The sequence below is a fragment of the Hyalella azteca genome, unplaced genomic scaffold (assembly GCF_000764305.2).
Source record: "Hyalella azteca isolate HAZT.00-mixed unplaced genomic scaffold, Hazt_2.0.2 contig15388, whole genome shotgun sequence".
Taxonomy (NCBI): domain Eukaryota; kingdom Metazoa; phylum Arthropoda; class Malacostraca; order Amphipoda; family Hyalellidae; genus Hyalella; species Hyalella azteca.
This window is the reverse complement of record NW_025945244.1, coordinates 13902-38046: the sequence shown is the minus strand read 5'-3', so window position 1 is coordinate 38046 and position 24145 is coordinate 13902. Positions and strand designations below refer to the sequence as shown.

The following is a 24145-nucleotide window of genomic DNA, read 5'->3' as shown; positions in this document are numbered from 1 at the left end:
ACTCAATTGTCACACTAATAGAATAGTCTTTCATCCAATAATCTTCAGCAATATTTTTAATTGACCTGTGTACACGCATTCTTATCATTTGTTTGCTTCAATCTTAAACCAAACAGGAAGTTTATAAGTGAAGAAAAAATGTTCAAATTCCCAGATTTTTATTGATGAAAGAAGTTGAAAAGAAAATTTGGTGAATTTTTTTTTTTTTTTATTGCAATTCATCGCTAAAATTTCTTTTTCCGTTTAACAATTGTTAACAAATTTGAGGATATGTTATGAGTAATCTCAATGTTTTCCATCATGTTTTGGTTATAATAAATGCAGTTTGTAGACTTACAATACGACTCGCAACAGTACGGTACACTCGCCTTACTACCGATCTCTGATAAGCTATCAGTAGTCCCAGAACATATGCTCATCTAGTTTGTCTCGTTGGTAGACTGCAGGATGATGAATTCTATCATCAGTTTGATAAACGCGTTCCTCCAAGGAAGTCACTAAATAACTTATACACTGCTACAAGTTTCCACGAATATCTGATATAGATAAGTAATCCGAATGCTATTTGGTGGCATTACTGGATAATATTATTTGATCATCTCACAAAAAAATGCAATCGATTGGCACACTGCACCTGTTAGTTTATCTAGTGTTGCTCTTCACGGTTCCAAAACAAGTGTGCAGCTACAAGATTCTAATGACCCTCCTTATAGAAAGCGATTCAGTTCATTTTTTCTACAATAAGATCGCACGGCATTTGGTTGAAGCGAACCATTCAGTCACGTTTCTGACCTTCCATGATTCTTCTTTTACTCATCCAAATTTTGTAAACGTAAACGTTATGGAAGGAGAACCTTCCTTGAAAGGTAACGCTTTCGACATGATGGACCTTGAAGCACTCACCGACCTTTTCTGCGCTGAAGTTGTAAGGATCGGAACTCGTTTGTGGGAAAATCAAGATAACAAAAAACTGTTCGAGAACCGCCATGAGTTCGACGCCATCATAACATCGGCTGATATAAACGGTATTGTCCTGCCATACGCAATAAACTACACGGGACCACTTATACTGATACAGAATGCGGGTGTTGAATATTTCGCGACTGCTCACTCCGGGAACTGGCTGCCGCCCTCTGTGGTGCCGTCCATTTTAATGCCGTACGATGAGCACATGAGTTTCTACGAGCGATGCATGAACGTCTTTGACTTGTGGAATTTCTACCGCGCACAATTGAGTTCCTGGTACGAGTTTGAATCCAATTTTCTAGAGAATTATTTCCCTGGGATCGGCGACATCTCAAGGTTGGTGTTTTTCCCGATAGAAATTTTCTGTCGCGGGAGGCTGGATAATTGATATGGATATGAAATCTAAAGTTCAGGTTTTATTTTAAGTTAATAACGTTTAACATTTTGGCTGAACCAAGTAATAAACTGTGAATATCTAAGTTATATTAATCAACTTCTTGCTTAATCTAAAATTTTCCATAACATATGCCTATATGTTAATCATTTGAGAGCAAACATTACCAGGTTCTACGGACAAGCCTCCCTCACCCTCATCAACGGCCACCACGCCCTGGACAACCCAGTGCCCCTCCTGCCCAACCAAGTGGAAATCGGCACTTTGAATGCCCACACTCCCGAGCCTCTACCCCAGGTGTGTCCAGAGATTTTCAAGCGATTTCTTTCCATAATTTCTGCCTAAACATTGTTATAGTCACTTACGTTTCACTAAATTGATCTAGAATGGGCAAAATTGCAATTCAAGATTTGACGGAAAAATTAGTTCAAATATAAATCTAATATATATTTTAGACATCCATTGATCCTAGCATGAAATTTTCAACATGTTTGCACATTTAATACAATGCAAAATATAATGGATGAATAAAACTAGTTATTTTCACGCTGACATTTCTCATTCAATGCTAATTTAGAATGGCGCTTTTTATCAATCAATATTATTTCGCAGTTATGATTCCCCGAAGGAATGTTTAAAACAACAAATATTTTCTGCCACAGGACTTGGAGGAGTTCGTCGCCGGCAGCGGCGACCACGGCGTCATCTACTTCAGCCTCGGCAGCTACGCCAGGAGCTCTGACATACCAGCGCGGGCAAAAGTGAGTCACAGAGACTCACAATACAAATATGCTTAAATAACGAGTTAAATGAGTATTTAGAGGAGGAAAATGAAATCCAGTTAAGGGAGTGGTTATAACAGCGTTTTTGCTGCTCGGTTACCATTTTGGCTTTATACATATATGTCTATGGTCCGCTTGAATACCGACAACCCTAAAAAATATTCGGGGACCGTCTATGCTTCGGCCGAATAGTCACTACCCTCAGCGACAAGTTATTCCGGGTCTACTTGGCCACCTGATTGAAATCAGTTTCTGGTCGGAATCTCCTTTCCGACTCTATCGTCGCTTACAAGTCGGATAATACTATTCTGACAGATAATACTGCTCCTTGAGTATTAAAACCCTGTCGTAATTTTTATTCCTGTCAGCCGCCGGTACAAGGACGCCTCATGTTCGCCTAGCGGTGTAAATTAGCGGCTCTATGCCCGCTTTAGGTTCCGGTTGCCGGAGCGAATTAAGCGCCGAAACAGAATCTTGTGAAATACCTGTCGAGCGTGGGGCGATCGCAAGGGCGCATGTATTTGGTACCTGATACGTTCGGGACAGACATGGCCGAATCTGAAAAAATGCGTTTAAAAATGCTCCTTCCTTTCCCCCCTTATGGGGGGAAGGGAGGGGACATTTCAATCTCTGTACGCTATATGCAGTCTAGTACTACTCGCTTAGTTGTAAGATCAGAGAATAGTCTACCAGAGGCTCAATTTCCATGCATAGATCTTTACAGCTAATAACTATTTCGACATGGCATGATTAGAAATGACGACAATAATCGCAAATAAAAAAATCAAAAGATTCATCAATATAACTGATTTAAGGTAATGCAAGTCAAGTCAATTCCACCTATTAAATCTATGTATCCTGTTGAATTAACAACGCTGTTTAAAATAATTGTTAAATTATTTGCCGTAACATGTCATGTAACTTCCTTCACATTAAATTTTTATCGAGCAAACAGTTCTGCAAGGGCCTCGGGTTTCTGCGAGAAAGACCACACAATAGAATGGAGAAGCACATGTTAATCTTAACAAAATCGAGTTACGGCACTAACTTGATTGCAGCTTTCAGTTGTTCACACTTCATAGCAAATTTTTCAGAGAATCGTTCTGCATCCATCGTCATCGACTGCAATGACGATATTGAGTGTCACATGTAGTTCTTCTCAAGCAATAAAGTTATCAACTGCACTCAAATTGCTGAAGAGACTATCAAATAAATGGCGGAATATACGATAGTTATGGAAATCCTCAAATCAAATATGTTGCTCACAGAGGGGCTCCGTGTAAGCGACAGTTCATAAACTATCTTCTGCTTGAGCAATAAGCTCAAGAATGCAGACATATGCCTAAAGCTGAACAGTTCTTTTGTTGAAGAAACCATTCGTCTAGCAAAAATTTTACCGGGGTCTGAACAGCTGGAGTGTACAACGAGAAGATGCACAGCATCGGCTGTGAGTGAACACACAGTAGGATTCGGGACCGGTAGAGACTTGAATGTGGTGGACACTTCCCTAGAAGCACCGCAGTCGTCGGCCTACGTAGGAGCCGTACTTGTTGGCCAGGCAAGAAATCTATCCTGCCAAACAATGGTGGTAACACAGATAAATAGCAACACTATCAATTATCAGTTATTCAATTCAAATTAGCGGGTCGTTTAACACTTATTGGAAAGTTCAAAAGCTGAATTACAAACACAGAATTAGCCTATCTTATATCTCCCCTGCAACTCACCTACTAGGGACGCTAGTCACGCTACACAGTCACTAGAGTACAGTGAGATGAAGGTGCGCTCCGACCAAGTCTCAACGGAATAATAAATGGTATCTTAACGCGGACTTCAGCCCGAGGATGCCACGTCAGCACACGCGACACGGTAGCTAACTTTACCGGTAACATTCTACCTAATAATTTAAACCGAAAGAAAACTCTGACAATGGATGAATTTCCCTTACAAACCTGATGATACAACGAAATAGAGTAGATAGAACGGAACAAAAGCAACTAACTTGCGAATAATCGGAATATGCTTTGCAACCTGTTCCATCGTTCCATCGTGTTCAGCTGGCCGGCCCAGTGGTGTCGACTGTGATAAACTTTCGACTACACAAATTGATCCAGTTGACGTGTTGATTTAGAAATTAGAACCTTAAGCATACAGGATCTGCCATATTTATGGCAACGGATGTTTGCTATATACAAATAAATTGGTTTCTAGTAGACTTTTCTTTTATAATGAAGCTTAATAACATCTATTAATTCATCTATTTTATATTGCAGAAGTCTAAGTTGTCTAAATTTACTATAACTTATGGCAGTAGATAGAAATGCAATTGTAACCCTTCATGAAAAGGTCAAGAGTAATTCAGTCATTGCAAAAAAGCTCCAAATTCGTCTTGAAACTGTGTGGAAGGGGTAAAAAAATTCAACGAAACTGGTGAAACATGCAATCGACCTGGTCAAGGAAGGAAACGAAGTGTCCGAACAAAACAATTAGTTAAAAACACGAGGGAGAAGTTGAGGTGATACCCTCGTCGCTCAGCTGCAAAATTTGCTGCAGAAGCAGGAGTCAGTCAGACATCAATGCGTAGAGTCCTCAAAGATGACCTCAAAACCTCCCCTTAGAAGATGCAAACAAGGTATGAACTAACAGACCGTCATGGACGAATGAGGCTTGAAAGATGCCAGCACATTCTGGATCTCTTCGAGGATGGCACGCTGCCCCACTTGGTGTTCAGTGACGAGAAAAAATTTAACATTGAACAAAGCGTTAACCGTCAAAATGACAGAGTTTGGAGTCGGGATGGATCTGTGGCAACCAGAACAACAACACGACGTCAAAATCCCATGTCCTTGATGATTTGGGCCGCGGTAACCGCCACTGGGAGGTCCTCACTCGTTTTTGTCCCCTCAGGTGTGAAATTGAACAGTCAGCGAAACATTTTGGACGCTGCGTTGTTACCTTGGGCCCGTAAACACTTCAACGGCTCACAATGGAGTTTTCAACAAGACTCTGTCCCATCACATGGCTCAAACATGACACAAAACAGGATTCAAGGTCGCATCCCAGCGTTCATCAGCAAAACTGAATGGCCCTCAAGAACCCCTGATTTGAATCCTTGCGACTTTTCTGTGTGGGCTATTTTGGAGAGTAGGGTCTGCAGAACACCTCATGATTCTATGGATAGTTTGAAGTCTAAATTGACACAAGAATGAGACTTGATCCCTCAAGAAATGCTGCGTGTCTCGTGTGAAACTTTCCCGCGTAGATTGGAGGCCGTCATTAAAAATAAGGGTGGTCATATTGAATAAATATGTCTGAGAATTGTTTAGGTTATTTTTGGCTACTAGCTCATCCAATAAAAAAAACAATGCACTTGTTTCATTGAGAAATAACAAAAAACATGCGTTGCAATAAATATGGCGGCCCGGCTTTAAAAAATAGAAAAAAAAATTATATAAACAGGAGCAGCTTTAGTAACATGCTCGTGTCGACATGCCCAAAGTTGAAAATTTTTCCCGCTGCCAAAATTTTGAACCCACAATTGCGTAGTCTTGATGAATGCCGCCTGCCGATGAATTTGTAAGGAAGTTTTAGCAAAAGTAAGGAATTTGTATTGCTATAAATGTCAAAAACGGTAATATTCAGTTTTTAACACTGAGTTGTTTGCCAGATGTAGATTTCACTATACACGATAAGATTACACAATTCGAAAGAGATGCGTGTATCAACCGACGTCCGCACGGGACGAAGAACTATATCCCAGTGACATCTGACGATGGAACAACGTTGATTATTGGTTGACTTCTAGTTGAAATGTTGAACAACCAAAATTAAACGTCATATCAACGTTGAAATCTAACCAACACTAGAAGGGACGTAAAACAACCTTATTTCAACGTTGAAATAACGTCGATTATGGTATGTTGAATTTTGACTACTTTTTAAACGTTGCATCAATGTTGATTCTAGGTTGAAATGTTGAACAACCAAAATTAAACGTCCAATCAACGTCGAAATCTGACCAAAACTAGAACGGTTGTAAATCAACCTTATTTCAACGTTGAAACGACGTCGATATTGGTATGTTGAATGCTTACTAATTTTTAAACGTTGAATCAATGTTGATTTCAGGTTGAAATGCTGAACAACCAAAATTAAACGTTCGATCAGCGTCGAAATCTGACTAAAAATAGAACAGATGTAAAACAACCTTATTTCAATGTTGAAACAACGTCGATATTGGTACGTTAAATGTTTACTAATTTTTAAACGCTGAATCAATGTTGATTTCAGGTTGGAATGCCTAACAACCAAAATTAAACGTCTGATTAACGTCGAAATCTGACCAAAACTAGAACGGACGTAAAACAACCATATTTCAACGTTTAAATAACGTCGATATTGGTATGTTGAATTTTTACCCCTTTTTTACGTTGAATCAATGTTGATTTCAGGTTGAAATGTTGAACAACCAAAATTAAACGCCTGATCAACGTCGAAATCTGACTAAAACTAGAAAGGACGTAAAACAACCTTATTTCAAAGTTGAAAAATAGTCGATATCGGTACGTTGGATGTTTAGCTATTTACCAGCATGGAACTAATGTTATCACACCAACATTGAATGAAATACATATATATAAGTGTGACCAGATGTAATGACCAAAGAATGCAGTTCAATTAATGATTAATGACCAGAGGATGCAGTTCAATTTTCAAGGTGTAGAAAAATTCTTTAGCTTATTTCTATTGCTCATGTGCGCGAGCTGCCTTAGTCAAGGTTGCTAAGGCGTCGCGCGGTCTCCAGCGACCCCGTGTTCGAATCCTGCTACGGATGAAAAACAGGTTGGTTCTTCAACGTTGAATCGATCAGAGAATTTGACGTTGCAGTAATGTCGTAGTAGTAAGATTGATTCAACGTTGCATTGTAACGTCAGAAGGAAGTTTCCTGAGAGACTTTGCTTCAATTTTCATTCTAAACCTCTCTTCCCCCCGCTCCTAATGTCGTAATGCGTAGTTTTTTCAACGTCGATTCAACCATAGAAATCAACGTTGCAGCAACGTCTTAGTAGCAACATTAATTCAACGTTGCATTGTAACGTCAGTACGACGTTTCATGAAGGATGTCGCTTCAATTTTCATTCTAAACCTTTCACCCGATCTCAATGTCGTAATGCGTAGTTGATTCAACCACCGAATACCTGCTGGGATACCACTGCTCAAGATCAGTGCCTCCGCAGTCCGAACTACCTCTCACTGCTTTGTATCAAGCCGGGTAGTAGATAACTAACCTCCCACTTTTTATTAGAGAGAATAAAGGGGATTGTTTTGGTACCCCTGTCTCTAAAACGTTAGTGTTTTGGTGAACACACGCAATACACACATCTTGACGTACAAGCAATGCACGCGTGTTCATGTACACATATCGCAAGGGTGTCCGTACAAGAGTAACGCAAGCGTGTTCACGGAAACGTATCGCAAGCGTCTTGACATGAACGCGCGGAGTTCTGTTCTAACCGTTGAGGCAAGAGGTTCCTTGTGCTGAGCTCCCGTGACAGTAGCCGGCTTCGGCCGGCTGCTACGTCATCTTTCTAGAACTATCTTTCTCGAAATTTGAAAATGCCGTACTATCCCACTCCGAGGCGTTGAGCCGGCGGATGCCATGGTACGACCAGCTTAAGTGAAATTCAACCCCGGAAGTTCTGAACACCTATAAATGCTCCCGGCGTCTAACTGCCAAATTTCGTTACAAAGATTTTAAGATGCCTCCATGTGTGGTTAGTACCCCCGGGTTCGTGGTTAGTGCCCCCAGGTGAGTGGTTAGTGCCCCCAGGTGAGTGGTTAGTGTCTGACTTTCTGCCCTGGAGTGGGGCTATCTGCCCTGGAGTGGTGCTCTCCGCCCCGGTGTGGTCTCTACTTTGGTGGCCCCGTTCTGCAGCCCTTCAGCCATTGAGAAATCTTGAGTTTTTTTTTCAAGACACCCAATCTTGTTCATGAAAACATAATTCGGGCAAGTTCCTTCAACCGTTCTGACATGGGGCCGCATTGAACCAGTCGTTAGAGGCTCCCATAAATTCCAATTAAAGAAAAAAAGACATGAACGCGCGCATGCGGGTCGAAGACAACGCAACGCACGCTTGTTAGGCACGCGTAATGTTCGCGTGCCGATGGACAATCATTGTACGCGTAATGAAGTTCGCGTAACCCTAAAATTTCGTTTCAAAATATTGTCCCAAAAGTTTCGAAGCGGTTTGCGTGAGCAAGAAAAACCTTCAAATCAAGAAAACATAACGCCCACACGTTGACGTGCACGTAATGCATGAGTGACGAAACGCACGCGTTTAGGAGCTCGTGCTACCACTCTTGCATCGTATATGGGTTTTTGAATTAAAGGCTTGTCACGCTTGCGCTAAGGACTCACGCCAGCTACTGAGCACGGCAAGCCAATGGTGGCCTGACCAGCCGCTGATTCCGTGTGTCATTTGACCCTTATATTTTTTACCATGGAACTACCCAAAATAGCACCTATTGGGTGGCTGATTTGGGGAGGCGGCCATTTTACATCTGATTCATCTCTAATCCGAAAGCGGCAACCGAAATCCGAACGACAGCCGCGTCTAAATTTTGACAGGGAAGGGTTAGCCAAGCCGAGTTATACCGAGCTAGAAAGATGCCAAGAGGCTATCTTTAGAACCCTGAGCCGAAGCGGACATAGAGAAGCTGATTTGCGTGCTCCTTGAGTCCTAGGCAGCCCTAATGCAGGGTCGCGCAGAACGCTTCTGAGTTTTGTTAGGGGGTGCATGTAAATTCGACAAACATACTAAATCATTAATGCAAAGGTGGAGAAATACCAAAGTTGGAGCCGAGTTAGTTGGAAAATTCGATAAAAATTTAATGAAAATTTTTCAACCTTCACCTTCATATATTTCAAACAAATCACAGAGATATTAAAATATCTATACGTTGCAGAACGATTTGATGAAAATTTTACCCTAAAATGAAGATGGGTCCTAATTTTGGGAGGTTCGCTCACAATGAATTTTTTAGAAAATCTTTATAGTTCACACAAAAGTATTGATCCCCTACTAGATACTGTATCTTAAAAAAATTGATCCCAATTTACGGAGAATCATTTACAATGAATTTTAAAAAAATCTAATTTGCGCTAAAAAAATTCCATCCGCAAGCTGGAGTTTGTGGAGGCTTTCCGAAAGCTGCCGCAGAAAATCATATGGAAATATGAGGCGGACGACCTCGACCTTCCCCCCAACGTCCTCACGAGGCCATGGCTTCCCCAGCAGGACATTCTGGGTAAGAGTTCGACTTTTAATTAACATGTGTCCCAGTATTGCATCATTATAATGAAATCTTAATCGCTCTAAATCCCTTGAAAAAATCTATATCAATAAATTGAAAACCATTTAACGGCCGAATTTTCGTTCCAATCTGAAGCGTTAAATAATAATGTCATTCATATTTTTTAGTTCAGTTCTTGATTTCTCTGTTGACGGTATCGACATCGAGATCCTCAAGCACATTGAAACTAACCATGGTATTAAATTACATCAGAATGATCAAATGGCAGGCCTTCTTATCTAAATAACAAAATAAAAGTTTTTGCTGTGATATCTGAAATCGTTTCAACAGTTCCAACAACGACTTTGGTCGTCTTTGATCTCTTTACTAACGTGTAAGTAGTCAATGATGAAAATTTTTGTAATTGCAAAACAAAATCGAAACATTCTTCGAACAGGCCATCCGAAAACTCGAGTGTTCATCTCTCACTGCGGCATCATGGGTGCGCAGTAGGCCAAGTACCACGGCGTACCAGTGCTCGCCGTACCAATCGCCATCGACCAGCCCCGCAATGCCGCCCGGATGGTGCGCCAGAAAGTCGCAATTTCCCTGTCGTGGAGCACTGTCACCGCGGATCAAATTGTTGATGCTCTGAATTTCCTTGTTAACGACACTAGGTAAGGTCATTATATATATAGGTAAGGTTTCTATTAATATAAATCCTTGCGATACACGTGCCCACTGCAGGAGCGAAGTGGTTTTCCGATATGCATATAGGATATGCATTCCGTCTAGGCCTTCGGATATGGCATCTGATCGTCAAACTGATTTATTAAATAGTCAAAAATGAAGACAAATTAAGGAACGAATCAATCTTTCAGCTCTACAAATCATCAGAATATGTATATCTTTGTTTTCTAGCAGCATCTTTTAAATTTGCAGCTACTCGGAGCGCCTGCGTCGCACGTCCGCCGTCCTGCAGGATCAGAAGGAGAGTCCCGCGGACCGCGCCGTGTGGTGGGTAGAGTACGTCATCCGGCACGGGGGGGCGCCGCACCTGCAGTACCCCGGCCAGCGCCTGCACTTCCTGCAGTACATCTGTGCAGATGTGCTGCTGTTCCTCGCTGTCTGCACTTACTTTTGTACTGACTGGCTAAATGCATCCTGCTCTACTTCGTAAACTTGTGCTTTGGAAAAGTCAAACCCCAGAAGACTAAAATTATTTAACTTCTCTGAGACTAAACGAAGAAAAGAATAAACTGAAATTTTTTGGTATTAAAACTAATTTCCAGCTCAAACGGATGCTCCTATGTTCATTCAATTTTGAATACGATCAACAATTTTGATTGGAAACTAGTTGAAAAGGCATGGATCAAAGTTTCGGTCTGGTTCAGGTCTTCGATGGCTCAGAAAATCAGTGGAAGCAGCCGACGAATAGGCCGGTGTTGGTGGCACTTAACATGCGAGACGTCGCCCCCGGATTGTTCTGAGGCAGACAAAGAGGAACGTTTATAATACCTATCGATAAAGAAGTATAAATTTTCATATAAAGAGTGTACAAATACTCAAGACACATCACAAATATGCATTACCTTAAATGACAGATCCACTTAAGAGGCTTGGAGCCAGATTATGTTGAATGGTTAAAGGTTAGTGAAATAAGATCAGCTCGTATAGCAAGTTTTAATGGTTATTGATCGCATGCTGTTAGTAATTTCAAGTTCAAATTACTGAGCTAACCTTAGAAAAGTAATTATATAGGCATGCTGATGGACAAGATGATGATTCAAGTTGAAAAGAGGAAATTGCGATTTAAGACACGCTAGCTTAACCAGCGGGGGTCCTCGTGCTCCCTCTTTATAAAAAAACCAGGTCGCAATAAGTTACTTCTTTCTTATTTTTAAAGAAGTTCAAACATTAAATTTTTAATTTCAAATATTTTACTTTTTTGTAGAGGTTAATTAACATACAATTCTTACAATCTATTAAATATTCAACAAATTAACATAAATTTCCCAATAATTTTTTTGTTTACGTCACTTGTTCTCAAACAATGCTTCGAGTTTAAAGCTTTGTATAAGCATTTGCTGGAAATTTACAAATAGTAATTTTTGCTAGGAAAATTGAATTTCATCACATAATTGAATATTTTAGTTCTAGTTTATCTAATTATCCCAGGAGCGCCGTACGATAACTTCCACCGTCGAATTATGTGCCATTTCAGAAAAAATCTTCCATGCATTTGTCCATGAACTTTCTGATACCAATAATAATTTTCCCTCACTCAATACCGAGCGAATGACATTTTAAATCATAATTAATATTGATAACGTCCAGAGTTCGCATGAATACTGAAGTAAATTAACGAATCCTAAAATTACCTCCGACTGAAACTAGTAATGGGAATTTTCTGTCGACAGCGTTATTAAAATTTCCAAATTGACATCGTCTCATCTGCAAAGTTAATAAGGTGAATATCCCACTCAAAAATTCATGCTGCAGACGAAGGTTGTAATTTCATTCCGCCAGCCGGATATTCCAAAATTAATTTCTCGTGCTGATTGGCTTTGGCAAGTTCAGTGATGTTGCTCCCAGGAAAATGAAAAATTAATTACTTGCCGAGTGGCCAATTGACAAATTCTTTGCTCTCAAAAAAAAAGTCAAATTTTGGTCGGATTATTTCGTTTGAGTAAAAATTCCAGCTTGAAGTAAACGAAGGGTGCTATAGGAATGATAGTCCCAAAAATTTCGAACGTAATATAATAATATTAATAGTATTTTGGATAGAATTAATTCATGATATTCAAAATCGCTGAAAATTTCTGTTGAGAAAAATATGCAACGTTTGGCGTATAAGGCACGCAGCTCTTCTGTAATATATAGTACTATCATATGAAGATTTGAGCAAAATAATTCAAACTCATCAAACAATTGAAATAATTTTATGAGAGTCCAATCATATTACTCATTCTTTACTAAAATTCAGGCATGAATTGTCGATAAATTATATTCCCAGATCTAGCGAAAGCCTATGCAAAGAAACCGTCAAAATTCCGAATTAATTTCCAGCCGGAGAGTGGATATTTCCGCCTGCCGGACCCCTGAATAGCCGAGGATATCAGTGGCCGGACGTGGGAATATTTAGACCAGCCCAAAAGTAAATGTCGTCACGAATGTTATGGAAAATATTTATTTATATGATGTAGGAACGTGGTGATGCTTTTGTCTTCGTGTAGTGGCAGCTTCTACGCTAATCATGCAGCATTTATTTATTGGGGCCTTGTTGCTCAGCTGCCCCGTATCATTTATACCTTTAATTGATGTGGTAAAGCCTGCATAAAATTCAGTTGTTAAATGGTTTTGACTATGATGTTTTGTACTGTAAACCTGTTTTTGTTATAACTACTTATTCAAATCGTATTGTTGATGCATAATAAATATTCACAATTTATTGGTTAACTGTTCTTCGTACTGTGGTTTGGCTGTGATCCGTCCCGATTACATCAGTTATGTACATCACTGGCCACTTAAATGAATTATCCCAGAAAGTTGGCCAATTAGGGCATCAAGAAGACCAGATTGTGAAGCACTAATTTAAGGCACTGTGTTTTATTATAATTCTTTTTTACAAAAAAATAACTGGTCAGTTTCCGAATGCAGTAAACTGAATTATTTCGTCCACTAAATCTACACATATACAGCTTCCCTCAAGACTTTTCTTAACCTTATCAGTCTTTAAATTAACTTTATCAGCTCCAGAGGTAAATTACCTATTATTATTATTATTATATTACTATTAGCAAGAAGCTTATGAGGTATTCAAGTTAATAAATGTTTTAAAAATTTAAATGCTTCTGAGATGATAGGAGCTCACTGGTAGCTTCAGCTTCAAACAAACATTGCGACAGAATACACGCAAAGCTTATTAAAATCAAATTAATATTCTTTATGAAATAATGCCACTTTTCAAGATAATCAAACATAAGTTTATTATCCTTTTTAGCACATTTTCTTATTTATGGAAATAAGGCGCTATTGTGCTCGTCATGTCCGTCCGTCTGTCTGTCCTGTCCGTCCATCCGTCCGTCCGTCCGTGACCACGTTTTCGTCGACGAGAAAGTGCGCTCTGTCACTCACTGCAGTGAGTACTGAGTTATATTTTTTATCTTTACCTGAAGTTAATCACACATGCACTTGCACTGACAACCTGAGACCCATTCGTGACGCACCTCTCGGAAATACGATTTCGCACAAACCAAGACTTTTTTGCACGTAATCGCAGGAATTCAAAGATATAAAGTAAGATTACTTGAGACAAACACTGTTACTCGCGAGTAACTTTCGAGCGTTAGGCGTTTACGACACTCTTACTTGCAGCAACAGTAATGTCGTAAAAGAGACGACTCTGATGAACATCTCTGAGTCGTGATTCTGCCAGTTTACCGAGACTCTGATGGCAGGCGTTTGCTTCCAAGAGAAGGTAAGTGACAGAGAATGAAATTCGCATAAAGTTGAAATTAACATGGATTTGTCCCTGTTAACTTAAAAAATAAGGTTACCAGGTTGCTTTAAACAACCCTCAGTTTAAATTTGCCAATATATTAACATGTGTAGTTTTTCTGGTGCTGATTACCTATGGATATATTGATAACGCTCTTTATTACGGTAGCGTATTTAATTAAAATATAGCCTCTTTACACTTATTGAATGCAATACAGTTACGAAAATCCATGCCAGTTTAATATGAAACTATGGTTCAAACCGTACACACTCACTAACTACACAAGAGTTACTTAAATCTCAGGTGTAAAGTCCGCAGATTTATTCCCTCTACACAATCGCAATTTTAGTGAATGATAATATCCTTCACACTGATAGGGAGGAGTATAACTCTTTCCCCAGCTGTCAAGATATTCGAAAAAGCCACTCAGTATTTCGGAACAATATTTGATTGTATTATTAATTAATCAGGCAAATTAAATCTCCGAATCGTAGGCTAGGCTAGGCTTATATCAGGCATATGGGCCTGATCTAGCCACATTTTAGAACATTTAAGCGAGCAAAATAGCAGAAATTCTTCTTGAACGAAATTTTCAGCCTGATATTCATTATATTGAAATTATTATTTTAGAATACTCTGTATTTCTACAAAAAATAGTTGAGCGCGTTCAAATAAAAAGTAAACAAAAAACTCTTTGAAATTACCTATATAAAAATGGCAGCGTTCTGTGACAATCCACTTTCCTCATTCATTAAAACCATTTTTCATTTAATTGTTAGCATTTTTTGTCATCTCACTTTAATTATATACAAGACAAACAATAAGAAAAACTGTCCTTCAACTTTTTTTCACAAGTGGCATCAGCTGGCAGAACAACTAAGAAGAAAATACGGCGGCAAGAACGACAGAGCGAGCTGAGGCTGCTGTAGCTCTCACAGCTGCTATTAGAGTACTGCAGAGCAAGCTGCAGCTGCTGCTCTGAAAGAGCTTATTAGAGTACTGCAGATTGCTGCTCTGGCAGCTCTTATTAGAGTTCGGCAGAGCGGGCTGCAGCTTTATCTCTGACAGCTCTTATTAGAGTTCAGCAGAGCGGGCTGCAGCTTTATCTCTGGCAGCTCTTATTAGAGTTCGGCAGAGCGGGCTGCAGCTGTAGCTCTGGCAGCTCTTATTAGAGTTCGGCAGAGCGGGCTGCAGCTTTATCTCTGGCAGCTCTTATTAGAGTACAGCAGAGCAAGCTGCAGCTGTAGCTCTGACAGCTCCTATTAGAGTTCGGCAGAGCGGGCTGCAGCTGTAGCTCTGACAGCTCTTATTGCGGCTACAGAGTCTTGGCGTCTCCAAATGAAATCTCAGCGCCACAAGAAAACGGATATCTCAGGAACGCGGTCAAGGGAAGGAAAAAGAAAGAAAATAATGTATTTAAAAGAGAAAAACTCAGAAAAGGCGGAAAATAAATAATTTTGAATGAAATTTGTAAGTTAATAATGGCTGGGAGACGGAGAAATTGGAGATTGCAATAAGGTGAAATATGATAAAAAGGCTGGGAAAATTGGGAAAAAATATATCATATAGTTGATAAATGGCAAACTGAATTGCACCGTAAGATGAGGGCGAGCAAAGATAAGTGAGGAAAAATGAAAAAAGTGAAATAAAAGAAGTATGGAAGTTAGAATGCGGACCGGAGCCAACCATGAACTCGGTGTAAATATGTTCGATTGTTACTCTGAGCTACCATACTCGTCAGTATTCTTCCTATATAACTTCAGTTCTGATCTGTCCCAACTGGTTACTATTTGGTTTTATGAAAAGCAGATATAAAGTTCTGATCTGTCCCAACCGGTTGCTATTTGGTTTTATGAAAAGCAGATATAAGTGCAGGATTTGTATTCCATATGGATTTTATTTAGATCTGACGCTGCGAAGAATCAAGTTAAAGTAATAAAATGCTGATTTCTTTAGGATAAATATACACAGATTAACCCTCGCCCGGAACAAATATGGCAACCGGTCCAGTGCACCGCTCATCGCCAAAACAGTTCTCCTGCATCGAGTTTCTGGAGCGGCCTTTGAAGCCTTATATTCTCACACACTTGATTGCTCAAAGGCATCAAAGGCTTTAGCCCTTCCTTCCCTGGGATGAAGAAAAGCTAACTAACACTCCGTGTAGGTGGGAAATGCTGAGTCTACGGGGCCTGGATTACCTGGCTGAGGTTCGGACGTCTCACCTTGCAGCGGCTGTTCCCCCAGGAGAGTGACGTTGAAATAAGGCTGATTGCGAGTTGATTTCGTTAAACAACTTTGACTAAGAGTTTATTTCATTGAAATAAGGCTGATTAGAAATTTTTCTTGTTGAAAAAAGGTTGATTACAAGTTTATTTAATTGGTGTAAAGTTCAATGAATCTTTATTTCAACGTCAGATTGGGGAGCTTAGCGTTCTCACGTTGTACAGTTGATAAATAGAAGTAAATGTTCAAACATAACCAACCAAGAAAGACATGTAACTTCTACTTTGGGTAGTTAATGCGGTAGTTTATATGGCAAATAATTCTTATGATGGGTCATAGGTGACTAGTTCATACGGTAGTTCATACGGTACCTGACCGTATGACTTAAATAACCAGAGTGTGACTTGCGTAACCAAAATCGTCGTCTGTATCACGAGTTTCACACTCATTCAAATATAAAAGTGAAAAATAATTTTAATCTTTATCTTACCAAAATTAAGCTCAGTGACCAAAATTAAGCTCAGTTAAAAAACATGTTCTCAACTAAAATCGTCATTGTTCGTAAACTGATGGGCTAAATTTCCAAATAAATCTGAAGTTGAAATGCAGAGAAGGCCAGACTACAGACCTTCGCAGCTAGCAACACTTAAATGTTTCCGTAAAGTAAATAAACTCTTCAGAAAACACGACGTCAGCAGTTCCTTGGCAATTTAAGGCCAGGTTTTACCCTGAGATTCCCTCAAATAAAAGAGTCGGCAAATTCTACTCGGCGATTTAGAGAGACGTGTTCTCGAATCTGTCTCTGCACCTTTGAAAATTAATGTGCGAGCAAACTGACAGTTCTCAACTGAGTTAGCCATCCGGATTAGATTTAAATTTCGCTGTCTTAACAATTTAATTTCTGGTTCCGTTTTCTGCCTACAGCCTGAAATTCCTGAATTCCCGAATTTTTTATATGTTTCTTTTATTTCCAGATTGCATTAGTGCGATTCACGAATAAATAATTTGAATTGTATTGAATTATTATGTCAACAGTTCAGAACGAATAAATCCGTAATTCCAAGCAAATAATAAAAAATTCTACCCATGAGGCAAATTCATTTCCCAGTGACTTTATTACCGCGAATAGTATGCGTGAAATTTTTGTGCAAATGTCATTCAAGTTTACAAATATTTCCGACATATAAAAAAACAAAACATAAAAGGGGTTGAATACTTGAAAAATCTTAATTCTTTCGAAAAAAAAATATAATGATCAATAGCTGACCCTTTCATGGCAAAAAACACTAATCAAGATTAGAACAAAGACTAATTGGTTGTCAAGGATAACCTAGAAGAAATGCTGGCGAGATCTAATCAGCCAACAGCGATTAGCTGTCAGAAGTAAGCCCTCAAGGCTGGTCTGATTAGCAAAGCCCTATTGGTAAAATTGGCTGCCTTTAATGGCCAAACTTAATGAGGTCGTCACGTTTCTAAGAGCCTAAGTTCCTCTATCCAAACCTGAACTAAGATCAAGAGATCCCACCGAAAAAATTCGGAAAATATTCTATAGAATTCTGTATGAATGGAAGTGTCCACATCAACATATTACGAAGACATTAGTCGAATAAAATATCTGGGTTATTTTAAACCTTTTGACGTTATTCTGTATCAAGATTGTATTTTTACCACATCACGATCTTTCATGATTGGTCATGAAATTTATCGAGGCGCATTATCATTCTAATCTCGGAATAGGCACTGATGATTAAAAATTTATTAAAAACGAGAACGAATACAAATGTAAAATGTTTCTATTGCGGAAAATGCGGCACTGACAAATGAAAATATCGATACTCGATGCATTCTGAAAGTTAATCTCTGTGATGTCTACTTTATGCTTTCAGTATGAATAAACGCTTCAAAATATGCTTCAACCCTAAACAAAATTTTGTAGTATCTATTACGAGATTCATTAGTAAAATGAAGTTTCTAAAACGCTGCTTCGCCTCAAATCACCCAGAAAATAACCCTATCATTTATAACCCCATCACTTATAACCCCATCACTTATAACCCCATCAATTATAACCCCATCACATATAATCCCATCATTCACCCCCCTATCAAGTATAACCCATCACTTATAACTCTATCACTTTTAGCTCCATCGCTTATAACCCCTCATTTATCACCCTGGCACTTATAACCCCATCACTTAAGACTCCATCACTTAATACCCCATCACTTAATACCCCATCACTTAATACCCCATCACTTAATACCCCATCACTTAATACCCCATTATACCCCATCACTTGATACCCCATCACTTGATACCCCATCACCTATGACCTCACCAGCTATAACCTTATCATTCATAATTCCATCACATATCACCCTATCACTCATAACTCCATCACTTAAAACTCCAAAACTTGATACCCTATCATTTACCCCATACATCATTTACCCCCAACATCACATTCCACTAATGCCACAACTCGGCAAGATATCGGAGTTCTGCAGCCAAGAGACAAATCTCTACACTACCTGTGGCATAAAATCTTTTATTAACGTTATTTTGACCGACAAAGATTGAATAGAATCTTGAAGCGCACGCGGATGTGGAATTGCAGAGCAGTTCTTGCCAAAAAAAAACGTTAGAATTGAATACTTTTTCGGATGCCCAGACTGAACCTCAGTAAATTTCAAAACCGAAGGTTATTTCTGAGCAACGAAGAAGTAGAACCTAGCCGCGGGTGTCAATTGATTTTAAACCGAGAAATCTTCGACACTCGCTGAATAATTTATGAATGTACCTAAAAGGCCTAAAACCCCAATTGACTTCGCAAGTCCCGAGTTCTGATTAACCTGAAAATGTTATTGCAAATTTCAGAACTGATTTTAAAATTTTATGTGGAGATTTAAGCTCTAAATTTATGTTTAAATTTGGGTCAAACTTTTCTTCACTTGAAAACACGAAATGAAGATTCATGAGTTATATGCAATGATTTAATTACTACATACTGTACTACACATACCACATTTTCTACATGTATTCCAAATAATACATACTGTATACTCATTCTACTGTGATTCACTTCTCTCCTTTTAAGTTTGATCCATTTCGTAAAATAGAAAAACATAATTTTTCAAAAAATAAGTGTTGACACTCACAACTTAATATTTAATATATGTTACAGTAATTTATTTTGTAAAATTAAAGACTATAACATTACTAAGTAGTCTAAGTTTAATAATAAAGTTTGTTTGATCCTCGCCTCGCAGCCGGTAGCGCCTAAGGCCAGATCTCTATTATCTCCAGCGCAATCATCTCAACATGAAATAAAGTGTTCAAAAATACAAGGCAATATGTCGTGCAATGCAGTAGGCATTATTTACAAAGCTATTTCATCAATATTGATCATTTGCCTGAAGCAATGTAGATGAGTTTGACAACTCAAATTCTGAGTCCGGCCGTTAGACGTCGCTGCGTTTTAAGAAGCCCAATTTGAATATAAATAGGAAAATGATCGTGTATTCCGGTGAATTCAGATTCAAGGGCATTTTTGTGTACAGCTGCCTTTTGATTTTTCAGTTAGAATAAAACGAATACATCACAGGCTAGAATTGGAAATGCCACGGGGCCATGCATTCGTATTTGCCATTCAATTGTTTTAAACGTGGGAACGCGAGACATTCAGCAATCGCTAGACGTTACCATTCGAGACATCTCGGTGATACAACACATTGTCTAAAGAGACATCTCGATGGCATAAAATTTAACGAGATACCTTGCATCATCAAACTAGACATCTTGCTGGAAAACGAAATCACTAAATGACACATAGATTTGGTGAGACATTGCCATCGAAAAAATGTAAAAAACTTCGCAACTAACACGAGACGCTGTTAAGCGCGATCAACGATGCAAGACTCTGTCAAGCGAGGCACTCTGCACAGCTCTGGGGTGCAAGACATCAGACGAGACTGTCCAACTCTGTTAATTTGACCAGCTCTGAGAGCTCGATTACACCACATCCTATGCCGATGGCAGCTCCAAGTGCAAGGACGACGTAGAACATCGATTACAGCCTGGACTGAACCGGCAACGGCTGCACTCAAGGTGACGGATGCATATGCATATGCAATGACCCGTATACGAACTACTTGCAACTGGGTTTCTAATAAATAAATGTTTTCCTAACTAAATTCCAAAAAACTTCAATTAAACTTTTTCATTTCATGAAGATAAATTCATAACATATTGAAAAATGAATTCGTATTAAAGAAAAATTATTACGATTTATTCGATTGCGTGAGATGGATTTGGTATAAATCATCAAATATTTCCTTTGCTGAATAATAAGCAAAACTCATTGCTCATCTTTTGAAGGATTATTTCGTGTAGCGAATGCGCGTGTCTGTCAAATACGAGCTCGTCTTTCTCTGGAAATGCAAAAAGATCTAACGAGCGCTCTGGTATTGTTTCAAAACTTCTCGTCTCGCTTTGCTGGAGACTTGGCCATTTCTGTCGTGTAAACTGACTTCATTTCCTCGTACAGCCCAACTTTGTGTTCCGTTGTACAGCTCCAAACGCCTCGCTTGTTCTCAACTTGTCAAACTTTGCCGCGTCATCAGAACGAAACGAAGTTTTGAAAGTTTGTTGTTGCTCCTGCAGCTGCAGATGATGATGATGGTGGTGGTGCTAAAATAGTGATGTCGTTCCATTTCTGACCAAATCCGGTGAACGAACGCCCATGTCACAAATTCATCCAAGAAGTTTAAGTATAAAACACGAATTTTCTTGTTACAGAACGAAACATAGGATCTTTTAAAAAAAATTAATGTAATTAAGGTTTTGATTTGTAATGCACATTTAATCGAACAATTATCAAAGAGCCGGCAGGGAAAATTCATTTTCGAAACTGAATTTCTGGGCTGTTAAAAATGGCCGCTTGACAAGTGACATTTTTGCCTCTATAAATCCCGGTCCCTTGAATGCAATGCTGGTCGTAAACTGGTTTTATTCCTTCATTGTGCACATCATAAAAGATTATTTTGAAGCACATGACTTGCAATAAATTTGAATAGGACACACTAATGTAATTTGCCGCTCGGATGTGGCACAGAGCGACCGTTCACTTACTGAGCGTTTTGCCGGCGTGTCTGAATAACTGCGCTGAAAACATGGCATTCACGTTATTATGGAGAAATTTATTGTACACAGGAAATATTATTTGTTTTGTGAAAATAAATCAAAGAACGATAAAAATTTTGTAAAAAATGTTAGAATTATATCCTGAATTGAAAGTGAGTCGTGTTCATTATCAGTCTACCAACTCAACTTACATTATTTTAAAGTGCTGAGAAATAATCACGTAAATTTCGAAAAAGCTCATATACCTAGAGATAACTCTGAAATCAATTTTTCATATCACTGAGCAGCCAAGATTTATAGAGGGAAGTAAGTTCGATGGAATATGCTTGATCCGCTGCGACTGGGCTAGTAGGTGTTTTCGTTGTAAATGTTTTTTTTAGATTCAATTGATTTTATATTCTCTGCTGCATGTCGAGGTCGTCTTTTTCTATTAAAGGGAGAGCAATTTTTTTTTCATAGAGATATTGGATGCGGTTGAGCGTCTGAGGATTAACATATAAAATTATATTCTGGAGAAAGCCTATAAACAGTTGTGTTTGGAGTACTATCGGCTTAATTAGGGTGCTGTTCGGCAGATTTTAATGTAAGTCCATAAACATATATGACATGGGTCATTCTGGATTCATCTACGGCCTGAAGGCTGATTTTTGGTGATCAGAATATAAGCTAAAACCCAGATCTTAATTAATAATTCTCGTTTATATTAGCTAAATACACGGTAAATTAATAGTGCCCAAATTGTGGTCTAAAGAATATATCGCCTGAAGGCCTACGGTATGATGTTCTGGAGGAGTCCTTGATAAATATATAATATCTTCAGGTTTTGATGAATATATTGTCAGCTGGTCTTGATTAATACATATATCGTCTTCAGGTTCCTTTGAATATGTATCTGTATTTTGGTCCTGAACATGCCTGATTTTGGTCCTGAACGCGACATGGGAACGCAGCTTAATTATTTCTTCGAATTATCAGCAGGCAACCACCATTAAGAACATAAATATCATCAGTCACCAGATTATTGTAAATATAATACGTAACACTAGTCAATCATAATACAAAGTTCCAAAGCCTTGAAGCTTTTTTCCAACGTCGAACCTCAACGCACATTACAAGAAATTGCTTCAAATTTTCGTGAAGTTATTCTGTCAATTGAACATTTTTACAGCTGCTTATCCTGGGAATTTTATCGGCATGCAAAAATTTGTTCATCTGGCATTCAGTTTATTTCAAATTATAACTACATTCATTTGGTAACAAGGAAAATAAGCAAAGCCGCCGCTGCTCGGTAAGCAGCTTCCGATCATTTATTTTAGCTCAGCTCTTGGCAGCAAGTATATGAATCTCGGAATAAAATGTAATGTAAAAGCTCGGCAACATTTAAGCCTATTCTAATAGCAGGTAAGTCGATATTGCAGAAGCTGAGAGCACTAACAATCTGTAGCGACAATTGATTTTCTTTAAACCTTTGCTAGGGTTTTAAAGAGAGACATCTTTATTTTGTAATTTTTCATGAGATTAAATGAGATAAGAGAAATTAAAATAAAATGAAAACATAATCCCTTTACTAGCTTTGAGTTAATCGAGACTGCTTTTCAAATACTTGCATTGAAATTACCAACAAGCTGGAGTGAATTACAGGCCTAATAAAACGTTTAGTCTAGTTTCTGAAATATTTGAATTGATTTAAAACGCCCATACCTACAATTTCAAGAAGACTCTGAATTCCTGATTATATTATACTTCCTTGTAAGAATGGCCAATTTCATAACACTATATATCACACATTGAAATTATTTTTAAATCAATATTCGTCTACACGAGTTGTATGACCGCTGATAAACCGCGCAAGTATTGCATGCTGCTTCCCGAGGCTTTGGACTGAATTCAATAGACTCAAGTTCTGGTCTAGTGAGGAGACCCTCCGCTAGATCCCTATTTAGATAAGCTCAAGAAAACGTGGCAAACTTCAACCAATGATTATTGGGAGAAAGAAACATGAGGTGATAATAAAGTCGACTTACGCACTTCCGCAAAGCTGGAAGCTTCAACTTCGAATCAGGAGAAAAGAAGAGACCGCCCAGCAAAACAATCTTATTTAATATCCTCTGCGAATTTGTTATAGTATAGTGGTATGGGCACTCCACGGAAAATTCTTATTTTTAAATTCAAATTGTATGATATTCCTTGAGAATTCTCAGCAGCAGTGGTGACTAGGTTCAGTTTTGATTTTGAACTGTTCGGACGGTCAAAAAAAGTTCCACATAATAGTTCAAATTCTATTGTTTAGTAACTAAGACAGGACAACAGGGTTATTTGAATATGGTATTTAAAGATATCTCTTATAAAATTGCCTGATAAATTTAGTTTGTACATCGCAGTCCAGTGAAATTTGTATCTGATATTGTAGCATAATATGCAATAAGTGTGCCGCTCAGTAAATATTGAATAAAGTTTAATCAAGTCGAACCTATTGAGTAATTGGGTATAGTGAACCTATTAAGCAAATTTGAATCATAGTTTGCCAATGGTATGGGATAATATCAAACAAAGAAATAGTAGTCTTGTTTAATTAGCAATATTTTTAACATCATTTGATATAAAATCGATCACTCAATTGAATGAATGGGTCGTCGTGCAAATGGCGGTGTCGCTAAATGCCCACAGCCCGAGCAGAGAGCAGCCGGGGCACTGATACGCCATTTTGTTGTATCAAACTGGGTCAGGATGACCCACACAAAGGCAAAACGTGCCCCTTTATTTGAACAAAGCCTCACTCAGTTCTTTGAGTGTAGATGGTTCTTCCACTACATCATAGCGGATCAAACGATGCAGAGCGGCTTG

General features: G+C 38.7%; 1 protein-coding gene across 1 annotated transcript in view; it reads left to right on the top strand.

The window, feature by feature from the left end:
• Nucleotides 1–458: 458 nt before the first annotated feature.
• Nucleotides 459–24145, top strand: part of LOC108664319 (UDP-glucosyltransferase 2-like) — a gene marked incomplete at its 3' end in the record, with an annotated part of 34761 nt that continues 11074 nt past the window's right edge. Inside the window, 6 exon segments of the mRNA XM_018150891.2 lie at nt 459–1302; nt 1531–1657; nt 2023–2121; nt 9327–9450; nt 9893–10112; nt 10378–10577. Of these exon segments, the coding sequence (XP_018006380.1) occupies nt 842–1302; nt 1531–1657; nt 2023–2121; nt 9327–9450; nt 9893–10112; nt 10378–10577 (1231 nt within the window).